Here is a 22,798-nt window from a genome sequence, read left to right on the forward strand (position 1 = left end):
ATTAGACAAGCAAAACAACATAGTATCCAGCAGGGGAAAGTTTCCAAAGCGCTAAAGCCTTTTTTGTCGTTTCGTTATAGAAGCGAAGTGTTCTTTCAACGGTATTCTTGGGATTCGTGTACCTACGAGCTGAGAGATCGAGCGAAGAACATAGAAATTATTCCCTTGTTACACTGCAATCGATATATAATACCGAATGTTTCATTCGAGATTTGGGAACCCTTTTATTAGGCGATCCCTTAATTTTACACCTGAACTGCTACATAGGTTGCTAGCTATATCTACTGCTCTAAAGGGTTTTTTTTTTTAAGAAAAAGTCTAAGTGCACCTTGCAGTAGGGGTACAATCTTGAGTTACTCGTCAACTCTTTGAATGTTCATGGTGTACATACCATCCACCTTACAGTTTATATTAATTTTTTTTTATTTTTTATGTTACTTACCACTACTAATGTCTATACTCTTTTCCCCACTTTCAGGTCTCTCTATAGATCTCTTGAATCCTAACCAATCATTACCTTCCCCATCCTTGAACAGTAAAAGGAAAGAACTAAACAAGGTTAGAAAGCAGAAATACAAACTCAAGAAAAAACAACAAGAGGGCAAGAAAAAACCGAATAAAATTCCACTTAATTTCAAGCCCAAATGTACCAGAGCTTGGGAATGGAAGACACTTAAATCATCATTCCTTCCAACCAAACAAAAAAGATTACTTTTTAAAGTTAACAATTTAATTTCCTTAAAGGAACAGAATTCAGCTTTAATTTATAAACTCCAATGTGATATCCATACCCAAAGTTACAAAGACCGTAACTCTGTCATCTCCACCTCTACGAAATCATCATCAACATCATCATCATGATCGTTATCAATTTATTTATCATCCAACATTCAAAACGAAATCAACTTCTTAAAGATCACAATACATCACTTCAAAAAAGAATCATGGACATCAAACTTTCTCAACGTGCTTTTCACTCAAACAGAATTTCTTTCCTGAAAAACTACCACAAAGGACACAGACTACGGATAAAACTCAACAAGGCTAACGCAATCTAGAGAAAATTCATCAACTTCTTCAACTCAAGATTCAATCTCTTCTTTACTAATGTAGCTAACCTCATGGATCTGGATCTTCAACTTCAACGTACTGAACTGATTAAGAAAGAAAAGGGCAAACTATCATCAACAAACAAAATTCACAATTTCACCACAACGTCTTTACCACCAGAAACCATCTAATTACCTGGCAAGAGCACCAATTTTATTCCTACTACCTCCACCTCAAGTACCTCTTCATTAGCCCGCACTGTATTCTCCGAAGTCAACGCCACTCTTACGAGATTGTTCACTTTGGGTCTTTTTTTTGGCAATATACAGACACAAGTACAATTACAACTATTTTACTAACATGGTGCTACAACATCAAGTGGTGAGATTCCACTGCCACTGGAAACTCATGCATGTACAATCCTGGCCAAAACACCTTGCACTTTTGCCAACATATGGTCTTTCTGTTCACCCACCTCCCCTTCCCCTCCCACTTTCACCCCCAACACAATGCTGAGTTGATCCATCCAAATTGATCCACTATTCTAACATTGTTTTGTGGGGGAGGGGGCTTCGGAAAATTGAAGATGATCTCCCACTTGATGTCACTTCAAAATCATGTGGCACAGTTGGTATTTTGTCAAGCGTCCATAGGATGTTTTGGCCAGGAGTGTATGTGGCATGCAACATTTCTGACGTCCGTGCCTCTAGGAGCTGTATTATGACAACTTTCTTCTCAAATCTGCATGTTAGTATGCCTGTCTTTAAGAAAGTAATCGTGTGTAGAAAAAGTTGTCGTGCAGAGTTAGGCTTCTTCCCTTGTGTAGGGTGACTTTCTTTTGAAAATGGACATGTCGAGAAAATGTTGCTGTGCATGAGGCTTCTCTTATGCAGCGTGTGTGTTTTATAGGAAATAGTCTTGTGGAGAAAAGGAGACTTGAAGAAGAAGCCGGGCATCCTAACAGAGTAACTAAAACACTCAAGAGAAGAAAACAAGCCACGAGGAATAAAAGGGCGCTATTCAATGAATAAATATGATAAATAGAATATATATATCTCATTAGACGTTTTGGTGCGTAGTATCGCTGTATACTTTTACGAGTTGTGCCGTATTTTGACAAGCCCGTAGGGCTAGTCAAAATACAAACTGCGAGTAAAAATATAAAGCGACACAACACATTAAAACATCTAATAAGAGATTTATTATCCAACTGCTGTAGTCATTAAATCTATTAGTTAAAGAGGGAGAGTGTGACAGTTTTGCGTGCGCGCGCCGACCTGTCATGCAAACAGGTTTTCTACTGTACAAATAACTGTACAATATCGCTGTATATTCGTACTGTTATTTGGACGCTATTCACTGCAGTTGGATAATAAACAGACCCTAACAAACTGCGCGGGCTAATTATGCTCTGAGTGAACACGTCCTACATGAAGAAAGGTGCTCACTCTCTCGGGCACTTTCTGAGCGGTTATCTCTGCAGGACTTTATGATCAACTAATTTTATATCGGCTTTGTAACTTGACAACGAAAAATTTAGAGAATAAGACACTCAGTTTTTATTTCTTTAGGGTGTAGAAAACAATAAAAGTCAGAGAAGATATACTTTTTTGTTAGTCGTCCCCACTGATAACTATCCGTGATTTGTGCCGGTGTCATCAGTTTTTGCATCTGTTTTGAATATGACGTTATGCTTTATAAGAAAACTTCTTAACAGATTGTTTACCTTTTCCCCAAAAATTTACAACCAAACCGTATTTCTTGTTCCAATTGGAACTGAACGGAGCTGTTCAGTCCTTTCATTTTGTTGGTCTCAGGCCTTGTGCCATGGTTTATTTTGTGTGTGGCCACTGAGAATGGCTCCAGCTTCTGAGGTCTTTCTGTGTTCTTGAAGATGTATATGTAGTAGAAGCAGTAGTAGAGACTTTATTTAACGAGGGTGACACTTAATAAAAGCTAACAAATACGTGGCCCTCAGACATTACAATAATACGATCCACCAAGTATTTACAAATCTGCTATTATTACTCCTAAAATTACGAAATGACAGTTACCAAATCTTCGACCGCTTTGGCACAATTTCGCGTTTTCGTTTGAATGGTGTGGAGTTTGCAGGGTACCAGTGTATAAACTGTATTTTCTAACTCAAATTTTTGATATTAGGACTAGTTGCTCTTCGGAATATTTCATATTTTAATTCTGAATTTATCTTAGCGAATACAGTAATTGCAAGTAGTAATGTTATTGTAAATAGTCGTGTGTTTTTGTCATGAGCCCCTGGCTCGGGAGATTGAGCAACCACTCCCTACGTTTACCACTTAATAAATTAAAATGAAGTTACCTTACCTTACCTTACAGTTAAAATATGAATTATAAAAACTAAATTGTACAGTTTTAAGGGAAAAAAAGCCATTTTAAATTAAGAAATTAGAGATACACTGTTGTTTATTTAAAATAGATTTCCGTAGGCCGGTTCGAAAGCTATTTACAGATGGCTTCTTTCTCAGTGTAAGTGGAATTACATTCCAAGTCTGACAAGTTTGGACCGCAAAAGTTCTTCCTCCCTCGGTTTTCTTTTAAATACGGGACAAAGTGAATGATAGTTAGGAAACCTGTTTTTTGCCAATTTAAACTGCTATTTAATCTCGGGAGTTCATTCGCATATGAGGACAAGCTTCCGAGAACCCTTTTATAGGTAGCTCTCAATCTGTTTACTTTGGCATCTTCGCAAAATGGGAGCCACTTAAGTCGGCTAAACAATGGAACAGAAGAGGCCTTGTGTCAGCGTTAAGAATAATAAGTGCGGCCATCTTTTGTATCTATAGAGATTGACCTTGTCACACGTAGTCCAAATGACATTCACGTCATCAAATGGAGGCTTTATCACACTATAATACATAATTAGCAGAATACTCCTGATCTTCCCTAGTATCCCAATAATTTGGGACAGATTTTTAGAGCCTGTCATTCCATTACTGAAATAGCATTTCATCTAAATTGCTAAGAATAGTTCTTTCCTCTTAGGAAATATGTTTAAAATTAATTATGTGGGTCCTAACAGAGTACCTATGATTTTAACTAATCTAGCGTGACGATTAATCAGGGCGAGTTCCTGAAGAGGTTGACACTGAAATATTACAATGTACTATTAACGTTTCAAAATTGCTAATAACGTAATTATAACATGATCACTTGCCACAATAGGAATAATTGTGACTAAAACTGAAACTGTTACATACGTGTCCTGCACACTGATTGAGTAAAATGTGATTTTATAAACACGAAGAAACTTTGAGAACAAAACGTGTAGTTTGGGTACAACAGAGTGAGACGTTTTAAAGTTATTAATTGCAATTTGAAATAAGAAATCTAAACATTTGTAATGCGATCTGTAAAGGTAAACTGCTCTATTCAAGATCTGACATGCGCGGAATTTTGCTTGCAGTGCTGATCTTATATCAACCTTCACCATTCGAAAAAAGAATAAATTATTATGATTTGAGTTTCCAAAAAATGCTGTGATGGTGATGATCAACATAATACTTGATTTTTAAAATCAAATCATTCAGTTACTGATTTATCCTCTTTATTCTCGTGCTGAGCGTTTTTAGAGATAGAAATCTCGGCGGCGATCGAACTTATATCTGCTCTGCATGCAGGTCACATTTCGTAGAAAAGCAAATTAGTCAAAAGAGCTTTGTTGTAATTGTACATTGCTTACTCTCTTCTCTCTTATCAAAGACGTTGTTAATTGCTTTCCGCAATTATGTGCTTTTTTATGTGGCCCACCGCCGAGAGACTCGTACAATGTCTTCTTTTTCATCAACGCGCATGCCCATTTTTGTCAAAAAATTTACATTTTTTTATAAGAATACATTTTTAAAAAAGAATATCGAGGTTGAAATCTGCGAAATTTTAAGAATAAACCCGTGGCTGAGATTTCTTAAAGAATATATTTTCATATGCTGAAAATTTGAAAATATAATACAATTATATGTTTTTAACAAAATCGTACAAACCCAACTTTTTGAGCAAAGCTGACAAATCTCAAAGTGAAAAATCAAAGTTTATATTGCCGAGAAAATGAAAGGAATGTTCCTGTTTTCTTTTTCTTTTTTCAGTTGGAAGTTCTCCTTGTTAATAGCTTTGGAGAAACAGAAAAAAAGTTTAAACAGAAAGCATAATATTTTGTCCATTCAGTATTCAACTGTTTACAATTGACACAACATGAAAACATGGGCGGGTTACATATACATATATAACGTGGCTAGCAATTTAATCAAAACTTGATAAGAACCTTCACATTAATTTTTCTATTAATTCAGATTATTCTTTTTTTTAATTTTCGTTGTATATTGTGCACGTTTTCAATATTAACTTTTTCTCGTTTTTTTACATTTCACAGTGACTAGCCTGGCCCAAGAGTTAACAGAGAGTGCTATTTGGCGTATATTTCGTTTAAGACGAAATCCGATAGAAAATCGAGGAATTTCAGTTTTTAGTGGACAAAAATCTGGCAACAGAATAATTTTAATTATTTTACCGTTCTTTTTACATTTTCAAAAAGCTAAAGATATGAATAGTTACCTGAAATAACACCGAAAACAATTTCCCATGGAAAGAGAGAAAATAAATTTCAAAGTTCAGAGAAATTGTGCAAACGCAGGTAAAATTTCATCCTCCGTCTCATTTCACCAGTACTTTCAAGTGTTTTGTACAAAATTCAACATTTGTTTTTGACTTTTGGTGTTGCTAGAAATGATTTTTTTTTTGAGAAGGTGTTTCAAACAGTCGTACAGAAGTTTGCAATACGATGTTAATGATCTTGGTACTAGGTTTTTGTCCACTTGTTATTCGAACTTCTGGTAGATTCCGTCTTAAACTTTCAAGCGGTTAGTACTTGGCTAGAAACAGAGAAAGAAATTTAAGATTTCACATCCTGCAGCTCTCAAGGAGCTCGCAAAACATCGAATCACAAAGGGTTTAACACTTTTGATGCTTCATATCAAGCTAGCTAATCAGTTAAGGAATATATATGTTCCAATTTTGTTTCCTCTTGTCTCTCACTTGAGTTCCCGACATGGTATTTAACTTTACAAAAGCGAGTATTTTGTATATGCTTAATTCTGAAGGACGTAATTGAACTGTAATTATGTTGAAACGGCAAGAGCCTTCCGCCAACTCAGTATATTAATAAAGTAGGTCACAAACTAGAAAACATGAATTTGAAAAGAATCTCAATGCATCGAATATCACAAGCAAGTGATTATTTGCTTTGTCAAATCAAACCTGTTATGTTAACTACACTGAAAAGAAAATCGTCCAAACATATTGAAAATTTAATTCTAGAAGAAAAGTCTGCGCCGGAAACAATTACTTAGACTTGAGATATTTTGGTATCGAAGAGAGTTTTTTGAAATATTTGGGAGCCAGCCACCAGAATCTTTCATATAAGTCGGTCGAGTTTGTTGTCGGAGTCGTGACTTTTTCCATGATTATCTAAAATGTGTATTTCGATGAAAATGTGCGCGAGACTTGAAATGTTCTCGTTGAAATTTATACGGTATTCGGTGGCCGCCCTTGCTTGATATCATGTAATGACTCAGGAAGCGAGAATGACTTGAATGGGCAGTAGCATATATTGTAGAGTAATTAATTGGTGGAATCTGGTAAACACCTGCCTCTCGAAGTACGTAGTTTGTTTAGCTTTAAGTAGCGTTAGTCAACTTTTTTTTTAACTATTTATTGTACGTTTCATTTCTTAAAGCCTTGAAAAGACACTATTTTTAAAATCAAAATCATCCAGTTACTGATTTCTCCTCTTTATACTCGTGCTGAGCGTTTTTAGAGATAGAAATCTCGGTGGCAACCTAACATCCTCGCAACCTTGGTTATCCTTCACAATCCAAATTATTTTATATCTGGTCTCCGTGCATGTCACATTTGATAGAAAAGCAAATTAGTCAACAGAGCTTTGTTGTAATAGTACATTGCCTACTTTCTTCTCTCTTATCATAAACGTTCTGAATTGCTTTCCGCAATTATGTGCTCTCTTATGTGGCCCACTGCCGAGAGACTCGTACAATGTTTTCTTTTTGTCATTCACGCACATGCCCATTTTTAACTTGGAAAATATTTATATTTTTCATGTTGTAGTGGTGGGACGATTTCACTCCATCACTCCTTCACTCCTTCATTGCCTGTTAGACATTTCGAACCCCGGGGGGGGGGGGATCCCACATGAGAATGTCAGGGATGCTCGTCGGAAAATTTGAATTTAACTCCTAAAGGAAACTAAAATGGGAGTTGCTTGAGCTTCATTAGACCCCTAAAAGATACCACTTAAAATGGAATGGATTCGGTTACTAGCCACTGGCCAAGAAAGGATCCCGCGCGCACTTGTAGACCCGACACGGGTACTCGGGAGATCAGCGGAAAACAAATGAGAGCCTGACTTTTATTATTATTTCTTCGAGTGCACCCTAAAGGATACTTTGACAGCTAAGAATGGTGACGTTTTGTTATCAACACCCTAAGTGAGACCAGAATCCTTGAGCTGTACCCGAGACGACGAGCATGCCCGGCCTTTTCATCTACTAGTTTCCCCACCCCACCCGGGTTTCGAACATCGCGCTGTCCAAGGCCATTTTATAGTCGATTGCGCCGTGCCAAGTTAGTTATGCTTTGAATTTCTGACGCAAGTACTCAACATCTTACCGAAGAAGTGATCTCAATAGATATCTGAATAGATTTTCGCACGAACGTGTCTATATATAGAAGCTAATTATATAAATAGCTCATTTCCCAAGGTGTCCACTCGATTGCGGAAAACTGATATTGATATAAACTGATATTGAAAATCACAAAATTGATGAGCTGTATGAATTTTCGAATTATGATTCAAGCCGTGATTGAAAGTTTTGGACGATCAACAGACAAGAGAATTGAGGAGAATTCGAACGACGCATTTTGCTATTTTTTATACAGTATTGTAAATAAATACTTCAAAGATGAATACGGACATAGAGGAATAATTTGAACAAAATAGGTGATAATGAGAAGAAAAAAAAGACATTACACAAAACTTGGGGTTCAGCAGTCACTAATATCGCCTTGGAAAGGGAAAAAAGAAAAGAAAAGAAAAGAAGTTATTACAACACCGGGTATTCGTATTTGGTAACCCATCCAAGCAAGAACCCCGCCGAACAGGGCTTAACTTTGTTGTCGGCATAGTAATCTAAGAATATTCACAAAAATATTTTCAGCCCAAAATCAGAACAAAAATAAGAATATTCGGCATGGACCGGAAAAACACTACTCTTATAAAAAAGAGGGAGTTGAAAGTTATATTTTTACCAGAGCATGATTCCATAATAAATCAAGGTGGGTATGAACCACTCAAGTGGCAGTAGGTCATACATGTTCAATGACGATATGATTGTATGTCGAGCTAGAAAGGCAGAAAATGAATTTCAATCCGCTGGCATTATAAGTAATAGTACAAAACGCAGTGGTAACAGAATACATAAGGAAATGAAATTAAAACATATGATCTTTCGTATATTCACTTGTAAAGGTAAACCATCCATAGCGAATTTTTTTTTCCCCCGTAAGTTCTTGACACAATTTTACTGCCTTGTCCAGTGAAGGAACCAAAGAAAAAGGAAGCAACTACCGTATAACACCAATAAACACATCCTTCGGTTTCAATTTCCTGGTGTTTTCCGCTTGTTGGCCAAATCGTCGTTACATTCCATTATGCGTTACATTACCATTTTGACATATCTGTAGTTATCTGAAGGATTCATGGTTCAAATTAAAGGCGATTATCACATGCGTTAGAAAATTAGTAATTTGGTGAAATAGCAGCACCTGCTAAAAAAAAAACACAAGCTTTGAAAAATACTAAATGAATACATTTTTCTTGGAAATGTTTCATTTCTTTCGTGTTATTGAGAGTAGCGAGAGCGGTCAGGTATAAACTTACCTGCGATCGGGCGTTCTTGTGTAACACGAAAGTTGACTTTTACCTTTTTGCGGTTGTGATAAATCATCGGCTACTCTGAAATTCATGTTCATTAACAGATAGAAACCTCATTAGAAGATCAAATTCAAAAGCTCTCCCCGACTTTAGCAAAAATAGAATTCATCCAGTAAATCGATTTCAATTTTGTCACCTTTGCGTGTGCGTGACCATAGTAATTGTTGTAGCAAATACATGAAAAATGAGCCATGCGTTTACTTTTCTTAACTCTATTTATCTATTTATTCATTTATTTATTTATTTATTTATCTATTTATCCAACCCGGGCAACCGCACAAACAAGATACCGTAAATCCTCGAATTAACGGCCCCCCTCGAATAAGCGCCCCTCTTATCGGCCGAAATTTGAAATAAGCGCCCCCCCCCCCACCCCCTCGAATAAGCACTCCCCTCCCCTCCCCCTTATTTTTTGGGCGACTATGAGACAATAAAAGATGTATAGTTTTCGTCATGTAGTATTAGATTTGTGCATTGTTTTAGTTTGTGAACACGTTAAGTGAAAACGTTGAACACGTTAAGTACTAACGGTGCCGTTAAAATTGGGGATCAGCTGTTTGTGTCAATGAACAGTTTATGTTGTTGTTTACGCGCAGATGATGTATTCAAAAATTGATCATGTCAGGCCACGATTTGGGAAAAATTAAATAAGCGCCCCCTCGATTAAGCGCCCCCTCGAATAAGCGTACCCCGTCTTCTCCTAACTTTGAAATAAGCGCCCCGGGCGCTAATTCGAGGATTTACGCTACGCTCAGTGATTTTTGTGTGTGTTTTGCACTTTTTTTTTGGTTTTTGTTTCCTATCGATTTGTTGTTTCAGTCCAGGGGGAGAGGAAACGAAATAAATATAACAAATAAAATAAAGTCTGCTGTTTCCTCATTCTTACTCTAGTAGGTTTTACTCGACTTACTGGTCATTACGGTAGTCCATAAGGTAAGAAAATGACATGAAAGTCAGTTTTGAAGTATTATAGCTGTTGATTCCAACACTGAACTGAACTCCTTTGCTTTGTTTTGCTTATTTATTTGTAACATCTCAGTTTTCTTAGTTGATTATCTACTCATTCAGCAAACCCACTTTGGGCTGAGGTTCTAAATAGACAGCTGTGTACGCATCATCAGTCTAAATGTGATCACAAACTTGACCAAGACAGCGTATTTTTATCTTCGGGCATATCTCAAATATCTTTTACTACCTAGCAGAAGTAATATATTCAGATCGCTTTGAATTAGAAACTTTTATGATAAAACGATCACCTACGAGACGATGAACAGTCCGTGTATAGGATGATCAGTTGGCTTAAGAATTCTCTCAATTATAGTCACGTGATACCGGTTAGCAGATAGCTTCTTTTGACAGCTGTCAATTGACAATAACGTGGATGTCCAATACATGCATGCCTTGGTCGACCTATTAGTTGGAGTATGACCGCCATGTTGCGCGACGCCGTCGTCGTCGTTGGGCGCACACGACCGCGATCCACGCCGCTAGCCATGTTGACCATGAAAAAAGAGTCGCGCGCTTTTCTATTTCTATGCATGCATGTGGTTCTGTTCCTATAGTTATGGGGCTCCGTTTGGCGGCCCTTTCGGGTCGCCGGAGCTCCGCTAATACAAAGGCCCGCTTAGATGTGGAATATCTTTTCGAGGGTACAACTGCAAGGGAGACTTTTGTTTGCGCAGGCACCAAAATGTTCAACCTTTGTTTGTGTGTTTGTACCAGGCTACGATTTTCTTTGAACACGCGGTTTTCGCGACGCTGAATTTGACAACCGAAACTTTGACGGAGATTCATTCTTTAAGAGGTCCTTAGAAAGTCATGAAAAGCCATGTTACAGTGAAAAGCAATTCAAAGTGAAGAGCGAACTGCCCGTTTCATATCGCTGATGGCAATTTTGCGGTTGATGAAGCTCTTTTCGAGCGCACATGTTACCGACAAAGATGGCGATTTCCCTTCAACAAAGATGTGGCAAAGCAAGCGTCGGTTCATTTTCCTTTGTTCGGAGGAGTACCTGAGGCCTTAATCGACACCAGCTAAAAGAAACATGGCTATTGTGGTAAGTTAAACACATTGCTGGTTCCTTGAACTTATAATTATATTTTAGATTTTTATTCGTCTCATATTGGGGAGACGAGAAAACCTTGTTGTTCTCATTTTCAATTTCAAAGTGTGCAGGTTAAACAAGAAAATCTCACCATTTTTTTTCGTCAACTCTTCTCTAAATTCCAGTCCAGCATTGCTACTATAAAGTTATTTTTTTCATAACTTTTATGGTTTTGAGTAAATCCGTTTTATTTTAAAGTAAAGTTAATGTTGGTATCGATAAATGTTTTTTTTTTTTTACCTCGAAACCAAAATTTGTCTTCAAACCTCTAAGACTCTTGTACTCCTTTGTGATATGTGAATTCCCATTCATGGGTGACTGTTTAATGTGTACACTATGCCTTGGCAAAATTTGGTACCTTGTTTCCGATGTTCCCCAGTATACTACAAGTCAGATGAATGATTTGAGGTCGGAATTCAATTCTAGAAATTCAGTTTTTGACTCTTCGAGTTTTAAAGCTCTTAAAATGAGCGGCAGTTCTCAACTGTTGATGAAAAGTGTTCATTTAGTTTAATTTGAGTGGACGTTTATTCCAATCAACCCTTGTATTTATAAACCGTATCAAACAAAATATCCCCTCATTTGATTTCACAATACTCGCCGGCAACGCTGTTTTATCGGCTGGTTAAACTTTACAGGGTTAGCGTTTCTGTGAATATCCGAAAAACTAATTTGTGATATGGGAATCGGCTTTAACTAGTGAAACTACAGTTACTCTGCTACAATTTAACGTATAGATATGAGGATGTTTTCGGTGATACTGTCACTGTCACTGCCATAGCGTGACATCAGTTTGTCACGAACCATTTTCGAGCATCTTACATACGACGCAAAGAAAGTCTACGATATTCAATACTTTATATTTGGTTTACAAGCTGCGACAGTGAGAAAAATGCCTTTTGCATTTTTTGTCTTGCAGATGCAGCTGTTTTGGAGTATGTGGCAGCAAAATTAAATTAAGCACGACGTATGTAAAGTCATTTGTACAAACAAACTTAAGCTAATAAAGATAAAGGTTTCCTCAACAGTTTCTCCTTAAGCGTTGACTTCTCCAAAGTTGCTTGGGAAACCAAAAGTGATGTGTAAAATTGAATGAGTATTGAAAATAAATATTTCTTTGTCAGTCAGTTGTCATGAGTCAGACAAAAGATTTCTCTACATGGCCATTCCTACTTTTGCCATCGGGTCATTGACTGCATTGACAATATTTGTTTGTTTTCATGGCTCTCAAAAAAGTGATTTGAGTGGTTCTGAAAAGACCCATTTCAATACTAAGCGGTCACTACATAATGGTTTCTCTGCAAAACAATATTGTCACTTTTATTTCTCATGGCTCACTTATAATCTCAGAAGAATGCTAAAAGCTCAAACGGATGGCAAAGTAGTTAGTCCACATCAGGCCAAGTGGTTCATACTGCCATCGATCTGAGCATATCCCTGTTTCCATAGCATGGATGAGATGCCAGTCTATCACATGGTTATCCCCAGCATTAAATTCAGCACCACCCATTTATAAAGCTGGGTGAGAAGCATTGCAAGAGTATTGGTAAAGTGTCTTACCCATGAAGACAAAGTAATGACCCCAGTCACGGGAAACATCGCTATTTAGCTTGGCATTCCTTATCCAGCCCTTAATTACCCTCCTAGTGGCTCCTTATGAGAACATTCTTGAAAGCAGACAGCTTCAGTTACCCACGCCTTTTTTGGGTCCTGAGGGTGTCTACTTATGAGAGTTTCCACTAGCTGTACCACTTTTCTCAAACCAAGTGACACAAATGACATAAACACAATTACATCACTACAGTGCATTACATTTTATTTGTACATAATTTACAATTTTTATGATTTAATTCATTGGAAAGACAAACCTCTCCAGGGGTGGCAACTGTTTTGATTCACAATGATTACAGTTTGTTGCAAGGTACCTTTTTCACACGACTGTTTTATAAATCTATCAACCTGCACTTTACCACTATTTTGTTACATCACACCCATTTATCATTCTTCTTAATGCATACAAAAGACAGCAACCAGAAAAATACATATTCTTGAAAGCGACAACAATACCTGCAAGCAATATTTTTTGACAACTGTTTTTCTGAAGAAGGAAAGATAAAGTGCTATCCATTATAGAGTTTCTCTGCTTTCAAACACAGTAGCACTAATTGTATTGTATAATGGAATAATAATTGTAATTATTGTTAAATCAAAGGGATACTTGAAATTGGTTAGTATAACAGCTCAAAAGCTTTCCCCTCACCTTATGTGCACCTCAATGTCATTTTTGATGTAACTTCCCTATCTTGCAAATGTCCATAAAAACGGAAAGATTTAGACTGGAGAGTGCAATTTCTTCAATAACATCACATTGATTACCAAGGAAGCCAATCACAGTAAATTTTACCAATTACAGATCCATACATGCATTGAATTAATTAAAAAGAAATAACAAACCTTAAAAATTAAACGAGACTTCCTCGTAAAGCTGGTCGTAATGATAGACATTGGCCAATGGTTGTTTGGATCGTCCCTTTTTCCCTTGCTGAAAATAGGGGTCACCCTTGCAAATTTCCACTCAGTTGGAAAGATACCAGTGCTAATTGACTTGGTAAATATTTGTGTGAGCGATGGTGCGACTATGTTGGCAGCCATTTTTAAAAGGTTACTTGGAATATTATCTTTCCTTTCATTTAGTTTAAGTAACAGTTTGCGAACTACGTTCACTGTTGGAGCTTTCATAGAAAAAGTAGCTTCAGTTGGCTCGAGATAGCACTCATGTTCTACGTTAGACGACGGTATTTCTGAAGCTAGTCTCTCACCAATGCTTGAGAAATGCAGATTTAATTCTTGGGCTATCGCAGAAGGTTCAGTTATAGTTTGTTCCCTAACTTTAATTTCCGAAATATTCTTTACCTTGTTTGGATGTCTTGAGGACAAATCGTTAATTAATTGCCACGTATTTCTAGGATTTGATTTACTGGACTCTAGATTTTCAGTGAAATAAAATTATTTCCGCTTGGCCCTCTTAATTTTGTTATTTGTATGGTTACGGGCACATTTGTACTCATACTATGTCAAAGAGTCGCCCTCTAAAGTAACCTTCTTTTTTAGGAAGTCTCTTTTGTGCATTTCATGGCGCAACTGGTCAGTAATCCATGGGGACGTTTTATTGCCAGCCCGTTTGGATTTTAGTGGTGCGTATTTGTCTATAGATTGCATTAGCATATCTCTCCGCATTAGCCACATATCATTAGATCGTTAAGTGTTTCAACCCTGGGCCATGCTTTTTGTTGCAGGTCGCTTAGGTAATTAGCTTTATGGAAATTTTTCATTTGACGGGTTTTGGCACACGCACACGCTCTTCTACTTCAGATAATTTTTACATAAAAGACTTGAAATACAAAAAAACGCCTTTTCAAGAATTGGTGCTAAACTATGGGATGAGATACCAAGCTCTCTGAGAGAACTACCAAAGAAATCATTCAAACTCAGAATTAAAAACAAACTATTAAGTGTTCTCGAGGATGAAGACTCCTTCATTGAGGTTCGGAGGATCATTTCTAAATTAAAATTTCAGTAGCAGTAGTAAAAAAACAACAACCAACCAACAATCAAACAAACAAACAAAAAAAATGTTATCTATTAAATCATATTCTTTTCCCACTTTTTCTTTTCATTTTATTAGCTTTTTTTTTCTAACTTTCTATCTTGCTATAACAGTAATAAAAGTAACAATAATAATAATAAATCATTTGTAACTATTGATAGACTGGCCCGCCTAGACTAGCATAGCTATTCGCGGGCCAGTCAGACTGTAAAATGTAGATTTTATTAAGAAATAAAATGATGATGATGATCATTCTCGTGCCAGTAGGTTCGTAACGGGCCTTATGTGTCATATAAATTAATGCATGGTCGCTAATTGCAAGTTGGACAACGGCAAACTTTACAATTTTAGTGGGTGAGTTCGTAATACAAAGGTCAATTAAAGAGCGGGAATTAGTAATAACAATAGGACTGAGTGGAGTCCAATTCGGTCGGTTATCATAAGAGTGATACCAAAATCGGACGACCGCGCAGCGGGAGTCCGATGTGTTTATCACGAGTATGATTACAGACCGACTTGGACGACACGAAGTCTTATTACCAATTAATCATAAAAATTACAATTTCCGAGAAAAGACGAATAGCCAAGTTATGAAAGAAAGGGAAAATTTGCATTAAAATACCTACAAAGGAGATGTAAACATTCTAAGGCCACCGCGCCTCCTACCGGAAATTAGGTGTCAAAAACACAAAAGCGCACGCACGCACGCACGTAACAACAACTTTGAATGTGATTGGTTGATTTAAACTACAACTTTGAATGTGATTGGCTTATTGAACTGTCCGATAACAAACTGTGCAATAACAAACTGTCCAATAACAAACTGTCCGATAACAACTTGGCAAGTGAATTAGTGGAAAATAAACCAATCACAATCGAGGAAATTGTAATTTTTGGAGGTGTATACCAGGCACTAACTATAAAGGGTCTTGACCGTGGCTTGGTCATTTCTACTACTAAACATTCAAGACTTTCAGTAGTCAAATCGTCAAAAATTTTATAGTTTAGGTTACTTGGGACATAGATACAGACTCCACCGCCCATTCATCTTGCGTTTCTTTCTGGTTATTCAAAACCTGGTAAATATATTTCCCTATCATCAATAGCGGACTCTAATTTCACTTCGTCTATGTGTGCGAGTAGACTATTTATGGCTAACAAATAAAATAAACAAAGCTAAACAGGGTTTGCTAACACCAATCAACGTCATCCTCTGTAACCGATCAGCTCACAACATATTAGCCATGAGAAAATATCACTTTTGTAATATGTTATGTTTTACATTTGTGACGTATTTCGTCTGCGGACGATGTCGTTCAGTTGAATTTTCTCCCTGTCTTTTAACTTAAATTAAATTGAACTCAGCAGCTAATTTCTCTAATAATATCAGTGACACGTGGCAAGAATGACGGGGCAAGAAACATTTTTGGTATAATGAAAAATTCTCAGAAGTGAAAACAAATCTTTCTCATATGAAAGAAATTGGGTGATTTTTAGCTATTCGATTTTTAAGACTGGGGTTTAAGAGGCTGTCCGTGTAAGAACCGACCACTCGATTTTCGGCCGAATACAGAATTTCTTCAAATTTTTTGTGTGTGACAGTTAGTCCATATGATAAATAAAAATAGCAATAATTTGGCTTTAAGTGCTATTTTTCAATATTTCTGGCGACGATTTCCGAGTACGGTCCAAAACCGTAAAAACCGTTCTGTTTCGAATCAAATTTAGGCGTTGCGCTGAAGGAGCTTAAAAATTCCGCTTTTACTCAAATACAATAAAACTTACAGATAATTTTATTTCATGTTTTTTTATTTCGATTAACGGTAAAATATTTAAAATCGGGCTCAAGAAAAATTAATTATGATTTTTTGAAAATGCCCCACAGAAGGCCTTTGCAAAATTTTAGCCGGCATGCTGCTGGTTGAAGGAATGTTTCTCAAAAGTATAACGTGATCTGGAGCCCTGACCAATATCCATGTTTAGTACTAGGGCTAGTGTACCGGGAACAGGAAAAATAACTTTGGGCACTAACCTTTTGGACCTACAGGAGTACGATCAACATAGCTAATATTCAGACGCGAAAGCTTGCGTGACACAGTTTTGCACCGATTATTGTTCCTAAGTTTCCCACATAAATTCTTGAGTTTCCCGCATAAAATAATATTACCTTGAAGCAAATATTCTGAAAACGTACTCTTTGTTCGGGATAAGGCATGAATAGCCTTAAATTGAACAAATATTCCTCCAAAATTGGGAATTTATTAGCTAACTGCAGCGGCGTGAGTTGCCTTAAGTTTCGCCTAAACACAATTGCTGAAATTGGGTCATCACAGGCCTTGGACTATACAGAAATTCCATATTAAACATATTTAAGAAGTAAAAGTGTTTGTCATTTGATTCTTGCCAAGAAAAAAATAATAATAGTGTACCGCGAATGTACCTCAGATGTACAGATAAGAAGATGTCGATTTCATTCGGCAAACACGCTGGAATGTCAAAGCTATTTTGGCAGCCCTCCTTATCCACTTTTTGCTTATTTTGTATTGCGCGTTAAAAAGCAATACCAATCCTGGATACTTGAGAAATAAATTATTTTACTGTTGATATTTGATTTTAGAAATGGCTTAGAAGCTTTGCCTTTTTTCATCCAACATTCTTTTTCTTCGCGTTGTTATTTTTGCGTAGCCCTTTGTGCAAAATGGCAGGATTGTGTTCCTTCTCAGCAGTCACAAGTGGCACGTGCGGAAGTAGTCCTGGATTTACAGAATGTGTAGCCCTAAACAGCTGTGACGGCGATATCAGTTCGCATCTTCAAAATCACCACCTGTCAAGGGAAAATGTTCGTGAGAAGGATCAAATCCTGGCAAGAGCAGGTCTTCTAGAGCTTACAGAAGAACAGATTAAAAATATGACAGTTTGTCCAGCTCATCGTTTTACCCTGGGAAAGTACTGGCAAGCCCCTAAGACCTGCCAGTATCCAAAACATCATGGCAAGAAAACGGCGGTGACTGGAACCCATGTAATTAATTTCAAGTCAGCCAGGGAAATTAAAAACATATTTGGAGAAGCTACACTCGTTGGTTCGCGAAAGTTTTAACTTTGAACATTTTATTTTGTAACCACTGCATATTGTTTACGTTTGAATGCCTTAACGGTAATGACTTCATTTTCCCATGAATCATTTCAAGAGTGCAGTTTGGGAGATTATGAAATATAGTTTGTTCTGAATATGAATATTACACAAAATTCAAAACAACAACATTAACAAAACTTGCTCATTTTTTTACAAAGCTGCTTAGCAATACAACTTGCGGCTGGTTGGTCAGGATTTACGAGTTTTTTCGTTTTGGATGGGGGCATGTGGGCGTGGTGTGTAATCGTGTGATCTTCATGCCGCAGATTCTAGGTATTTTACAAACCCTTAGGAGGAAGTTTATTAACATTCATTTTTTATGGATGTCAGATGTCAGATGCCAGATGGTGTTTAAGAAATTCAGTGAACTTGAGAGTCATCTTGATGTTGGCGAACACCTCCAGGTACGCGGGGGCTCCGCAACAGTGTATGACAAACACAGAAGAGACTGGGCCGAAAAATCCCTCCGCCGCGCACTTGTGGTACATAGCGATGAGCAACGTGACAAAAATGAAGCGTCTGGTTCTTGTAGTGACTTACAGCTTGGCTGAGCTTTACAAAAGCCTCGAAGTCAAGCTGTGCGGTTTACAGATGAGGTTAAACAGTACCTAAGCACGAAATTTGACCTCGGAGAGAGAACTGGCAACAACGCAGATCCCGGGAAAGTGGCTGCAGACATGAGAACATTGAGGAAACCAGATGGTTCGCGGATGTTTGAAAAAAAAGACTGGCTAACGGAGAGTCAAGTGCAAGGCGTCTTCTCGAGACTGGCGGCCACACGTAGAAGGCAGGGGAACCAAGAGGTGCAGATAGAGGACGTGTACGCAGAGAAAGAAGAACAAGAAAGGCATGGGGTACTGGAGAATGTAGCCGCCCAGCTCAGTCCTAGACATCCAATCTGCTATGATTCCCACTGCCTGTGCGACCTCTCACAAGACGAGAAACTAGACAGTTTCAGTGTAGTTATGCTGAAGGAGATACTTAGATATTTTGAAGTTCCCTTTGCTTCAAAAGGTCGGAAAAAGAATTTTGTAGTACCTATCCAAATTCTTATAAGGATGTGAATGTCGCCGTTAGGAAAACAAGTTCACAAAATGTCCTCTTCAGAATGTATTGGGTGTTGTAAATACGGCTTAACAATTTTTTTTTCTTTTTATTGAACTAAGTGAACGAAAATGGTTTGAACAGCGTGAAATAATTGTAAATATATTGTGGGGAATCGCAGAACTTTGTGTAGCTGTGTTAAACTAGTAGGACTGTCAACTTTATTTGCCTTCTTGCACGTCATCGGAAACACAGCGAGTAGAATAAACATTGAATTCCAGGCCCCCATTCTGTTCTTTTTGTTTTCTTTTTCTTTTTTTGCTCGCAGGAACTATGAACTCTCTATTGACACATCGCGGTGTAAACCTGCACCCAATTTGCATAGATTGAATTCGCTGAAGAGAATTACTTAACCAACAATGCTGGTATTAAGAGATAAACGCTATTTCAAAGAAAATGAAGCCAAAGATAGAAAGCGTATAATTCAGCACGAAAATCTTGCATTCATTGTTATTGCAACTTTAAAACAACACGGTAAGAATGTCCGTGACATGCTAAAAATAACTTAGACATTCTAGCGTGCTACAATGTAGACGAGTAAAATCTACATTTTCTTTAGATTCTCGCTACAGCTGAAGTACACTAGTGAACAATAATATTTCCTTTTTAGGCATTAAATTATATGATTAACGGTTCTAGTTGTTACATATGAGTGTCCTTTTACATATAGTCCAAACCTTAATTATTTAACTGGATTTTAGAAACAGCTTTTAGGCAGAAGATAACTTAAACCGCAGCCGCTCATTTTAGCTTATAAATTCCCAATTGGAAGAATATTTCGTGAATTTAGGCTTTTCATGCCTTATCCAGAGCAAAAAGCGCGTTTTGAGAATATTTGCTTCAAGGTAATATTATTTTATGCGGGAAACTTAAGAATTTATGTGGGAAACTTAGGAACAATAATCGGTGCAAAACTGTGTCACGCAAGCTTTCGCGTCTGAATATTAGCTATGTTGATCGTACTCCTGTAGTTCCAAAATGTTAGTGCCCAAAGTTTTTTTTCCTGTTCCCGGTACACTAGTACTAAACATGGATATTGGTCAGGGCTCCAGATCACGTTATACTTTTGAGAAACACTCCTTCAACCAGCAGTATGCCGGCTAAAATTTTGCAAAGGCCTTCTGTGGGGCATTTTCAAAAAATCATAATTAATTTTTCTTGAGCCCGATTTTAAATATTTTACCGTTAATCGAAATAAAAAAACATGAAATAAAATTATCTGTAAGTTTTATTGTATTTGAGTAAAAGCGGAATTTTTAAGCTCCTTCAGCGCAACGCCTAAATTTGACTCGAAACAGAACGGTTTTTACGGTTTTGGACCGTACTCGGAAATCGTCGTCAGAAATATTGAAAAATAGCACTTAAAGCCAAATTATTGCTATTTTTATTTATCATATGGACTAACTGTCTCACACAGAAAATTTGAAGAAATTCTGTATTCGGCCGAAAATCGAGTGGTCGGTTCTTACACGGACAGCCTCTTAAGTTGCGCGATTTTTTTTTTTACAGTGATAAATCGTAGCCCACAGTTCTTTTCTTAAGGCTCTGCTCGTGGTTCCGTATATAAATGGATTGATGGCCGAACTGAGGCTGAAAAAATACGTGAAAACCAATTCACCTTGACGAGGAAAGCGCGGATTTGTCATGTTGAAGCTGAGGTTATCGCACACAATAACAGGAATCCAACACGTTAGGTACCCTAACAAAACGGCGAATACAGTTTTGGTGATTTTCACTTCTTGGATTTTCGAAGTTGTTGTCGTGGTGGTCGACTGAGGACTGTCGCTTGTCTTTAAGTTGATCATGGCAACTTGAAAAGAACTGCTTCTTATTTTTTTAAAAACGCGGTAATACGAAAACGTTATTAAAATCATTGGAATGGCGACGTTGATGATCAAAAACATGGTCGCTATGACCTGTGACGACTTCGGTTGAAGAAATGTTGTGAAGCACATTGCCCTTCTTGGGTCGAGCGTGATTTTCGCAAATCCTGCCGGATAAGAAATTGAGGTGAGGCTTAAAATAATCATACCATCAGCTAAAATCACAAGGCAGGTTGCTTTTCGGCTGAACAGTTGCTTGTAAAGTCTTTGGCGAACTACACAAATGTAACGATTTATGGCAGTCAAAGCCATAATGTGTAACGAAAATCCTGTTAAAGCCGGCGCAATTATTCCTTGAAACTGACAAGGAACGTTTTTAACATCAAGGGGATTTACTTCCACGATCCATTTTCCTTTTATGAGCACGACGGTAGCCACAGTTAGCGGCAGGCAGGCGGTAAACATGTCGGTTGCCGCTAACATGAGAATCAGTAAATTTGTAGCAGTGCGAAGTCTTGGATTCCGCACAAGAGTAAGACACACCAGCGAGTTTCCAAAAAATGCTGTGATGGTAATGATCACCATAATACTTGATTCTATAGCCACCAGGTATTTTGGTCTCGAAGAGAGTTCTTTGAAATATTTGGGAGCCAGCCACCAGAATTTTTCATATAAGTCGGTCGAGTTTGTCGTCGGAGTTGTGACGTTTTCCATGATTATCTAAAATGTGTATTTCGATGAAAATATGCGAGAGACTTGAAATGTTTTCGTTGAAATTTATGCGGTGTTTTGTTGCCGCGCTTGCTTGATATCACATAAGGACTCAGGAAGCAAGAATGGCTTGAATGGGCAGCAGCATATATAACAAAGTAATTTATTGGTGGAATCCGGTGAACACCTGAATCTCGACATAGGTAGTATGTTTAGCTTTAATTAGCGTTAGTCAACTTTTCTTTTTTTCAACTGTTTATTGTACGTTTCATTTCTTTTATGGCAGTAAAAGGCAGCGTTTTTAAATTCAAAATCATTCAGTAACTGATACCTCCTCTTTATACTCAGTGGCGATCGAACATCCTCGCAACCTTGGTTATCTTCCTTAATTTAAATTATGTTATATCTGCTCTACGCGCACGTCTCATAGGAAAGCAAATTAGTCAACAGAGCTTTGTTGAAATCTTCCCTCTTGTCATATACGTTCTTAATTGCTTTCCGCGCGATATCGAATGATATTAGCTAAACACGGCGAAACCCAACTGACTCACTTGTTTCACCAAATAAGTTTGCCATCTAAGGCAAACATAACGCTGCGCTGTTTTTTAATTTTACAAAAGGCTAAGATATATGAGATCAAAGTGGCTATGAAACACTATACCAGGAAAATGAAGCTCATATGAACGAGACTTAAGGGGTTGGTCTAAATCCATTGGCTATATATGTGGTCCACTCCGGAGCGACCCGTACAATGTCTTTTTTTTATTATTGACGCACATGCCCATTTTTGTCAAAAGGTTTACAGTCTTTTTTTTATAAAAATACAATTAAAAGACTATCTAGGCTGAAATTTGCGGAATTGTAAGAATATTTTAACAATAAACCCAATTTCGTGGAGGGTTTTACAACTGATGAAACAAAAACCTCAGTAGGATAGGTAATTTTTTTTCTCGGAATAATTATGATTACGTCACATGAAAACCGACAATAATATTTGTTTTGTCAGTTGTGTTTTCCCATCCGGTAGTTTTTCCTCATTAACACACACACGCAAATTTGTTGAAGGGTTTTACAGGGACTTTTACTAAAAAAGCCGCGTATTGGTTAAGTTAAACCCTTAAAACCTAAGGCTTCGTCCCACAGCCAATATTAGTATTACACTAAAATTTAAAATACTTGTTTGTTTATTTATTGGAGCTGGATATGGGAATAAACTGACTTCTTC

General features: G+C 37.3%; 1 protein-coding gene across 1 annotated transcript; it reads right to left on the reverse strand.

Moving 5' to 3' along the window:
* Positions 1-19,583: 19,583 nt before the first annotated feature.
* Positions 19,584-21,576, reverse strand: LOC145466225 (melatonin receptor type 1A-like). Its single transcript, XM_081449959.1, has 2 exons — positions 20,658-21,576; positions 19,584-19,621 (listed from the first exon to the last, which is right to left on the reverse strand). Exons 1-2 carry the CDS (start codon positions 21,574-21,576, stop codon positions 19,584-19,586), a joined length of 957 nt encoding a protein of 318 aa, XP_081306085.1.
* Between the last annotated feature and the right edge of the window lie 1,222 nt (positions 21,577-22,798).

This window comes from Orbicella franksi, chromosome 13, assembly GCF_964199315.1.
Source record: "Orbicella franksi chromosome 13, jaOrbFran1.1, whole genome shotgun sequence".
NCBI classification, from domain to species: domain Eukaryota; kingdom Metazoa; phylum Cnidaria; class Anthozoa; order Scleractinia; family Merulinidae; genus Orbicella; species Orbicella franksi.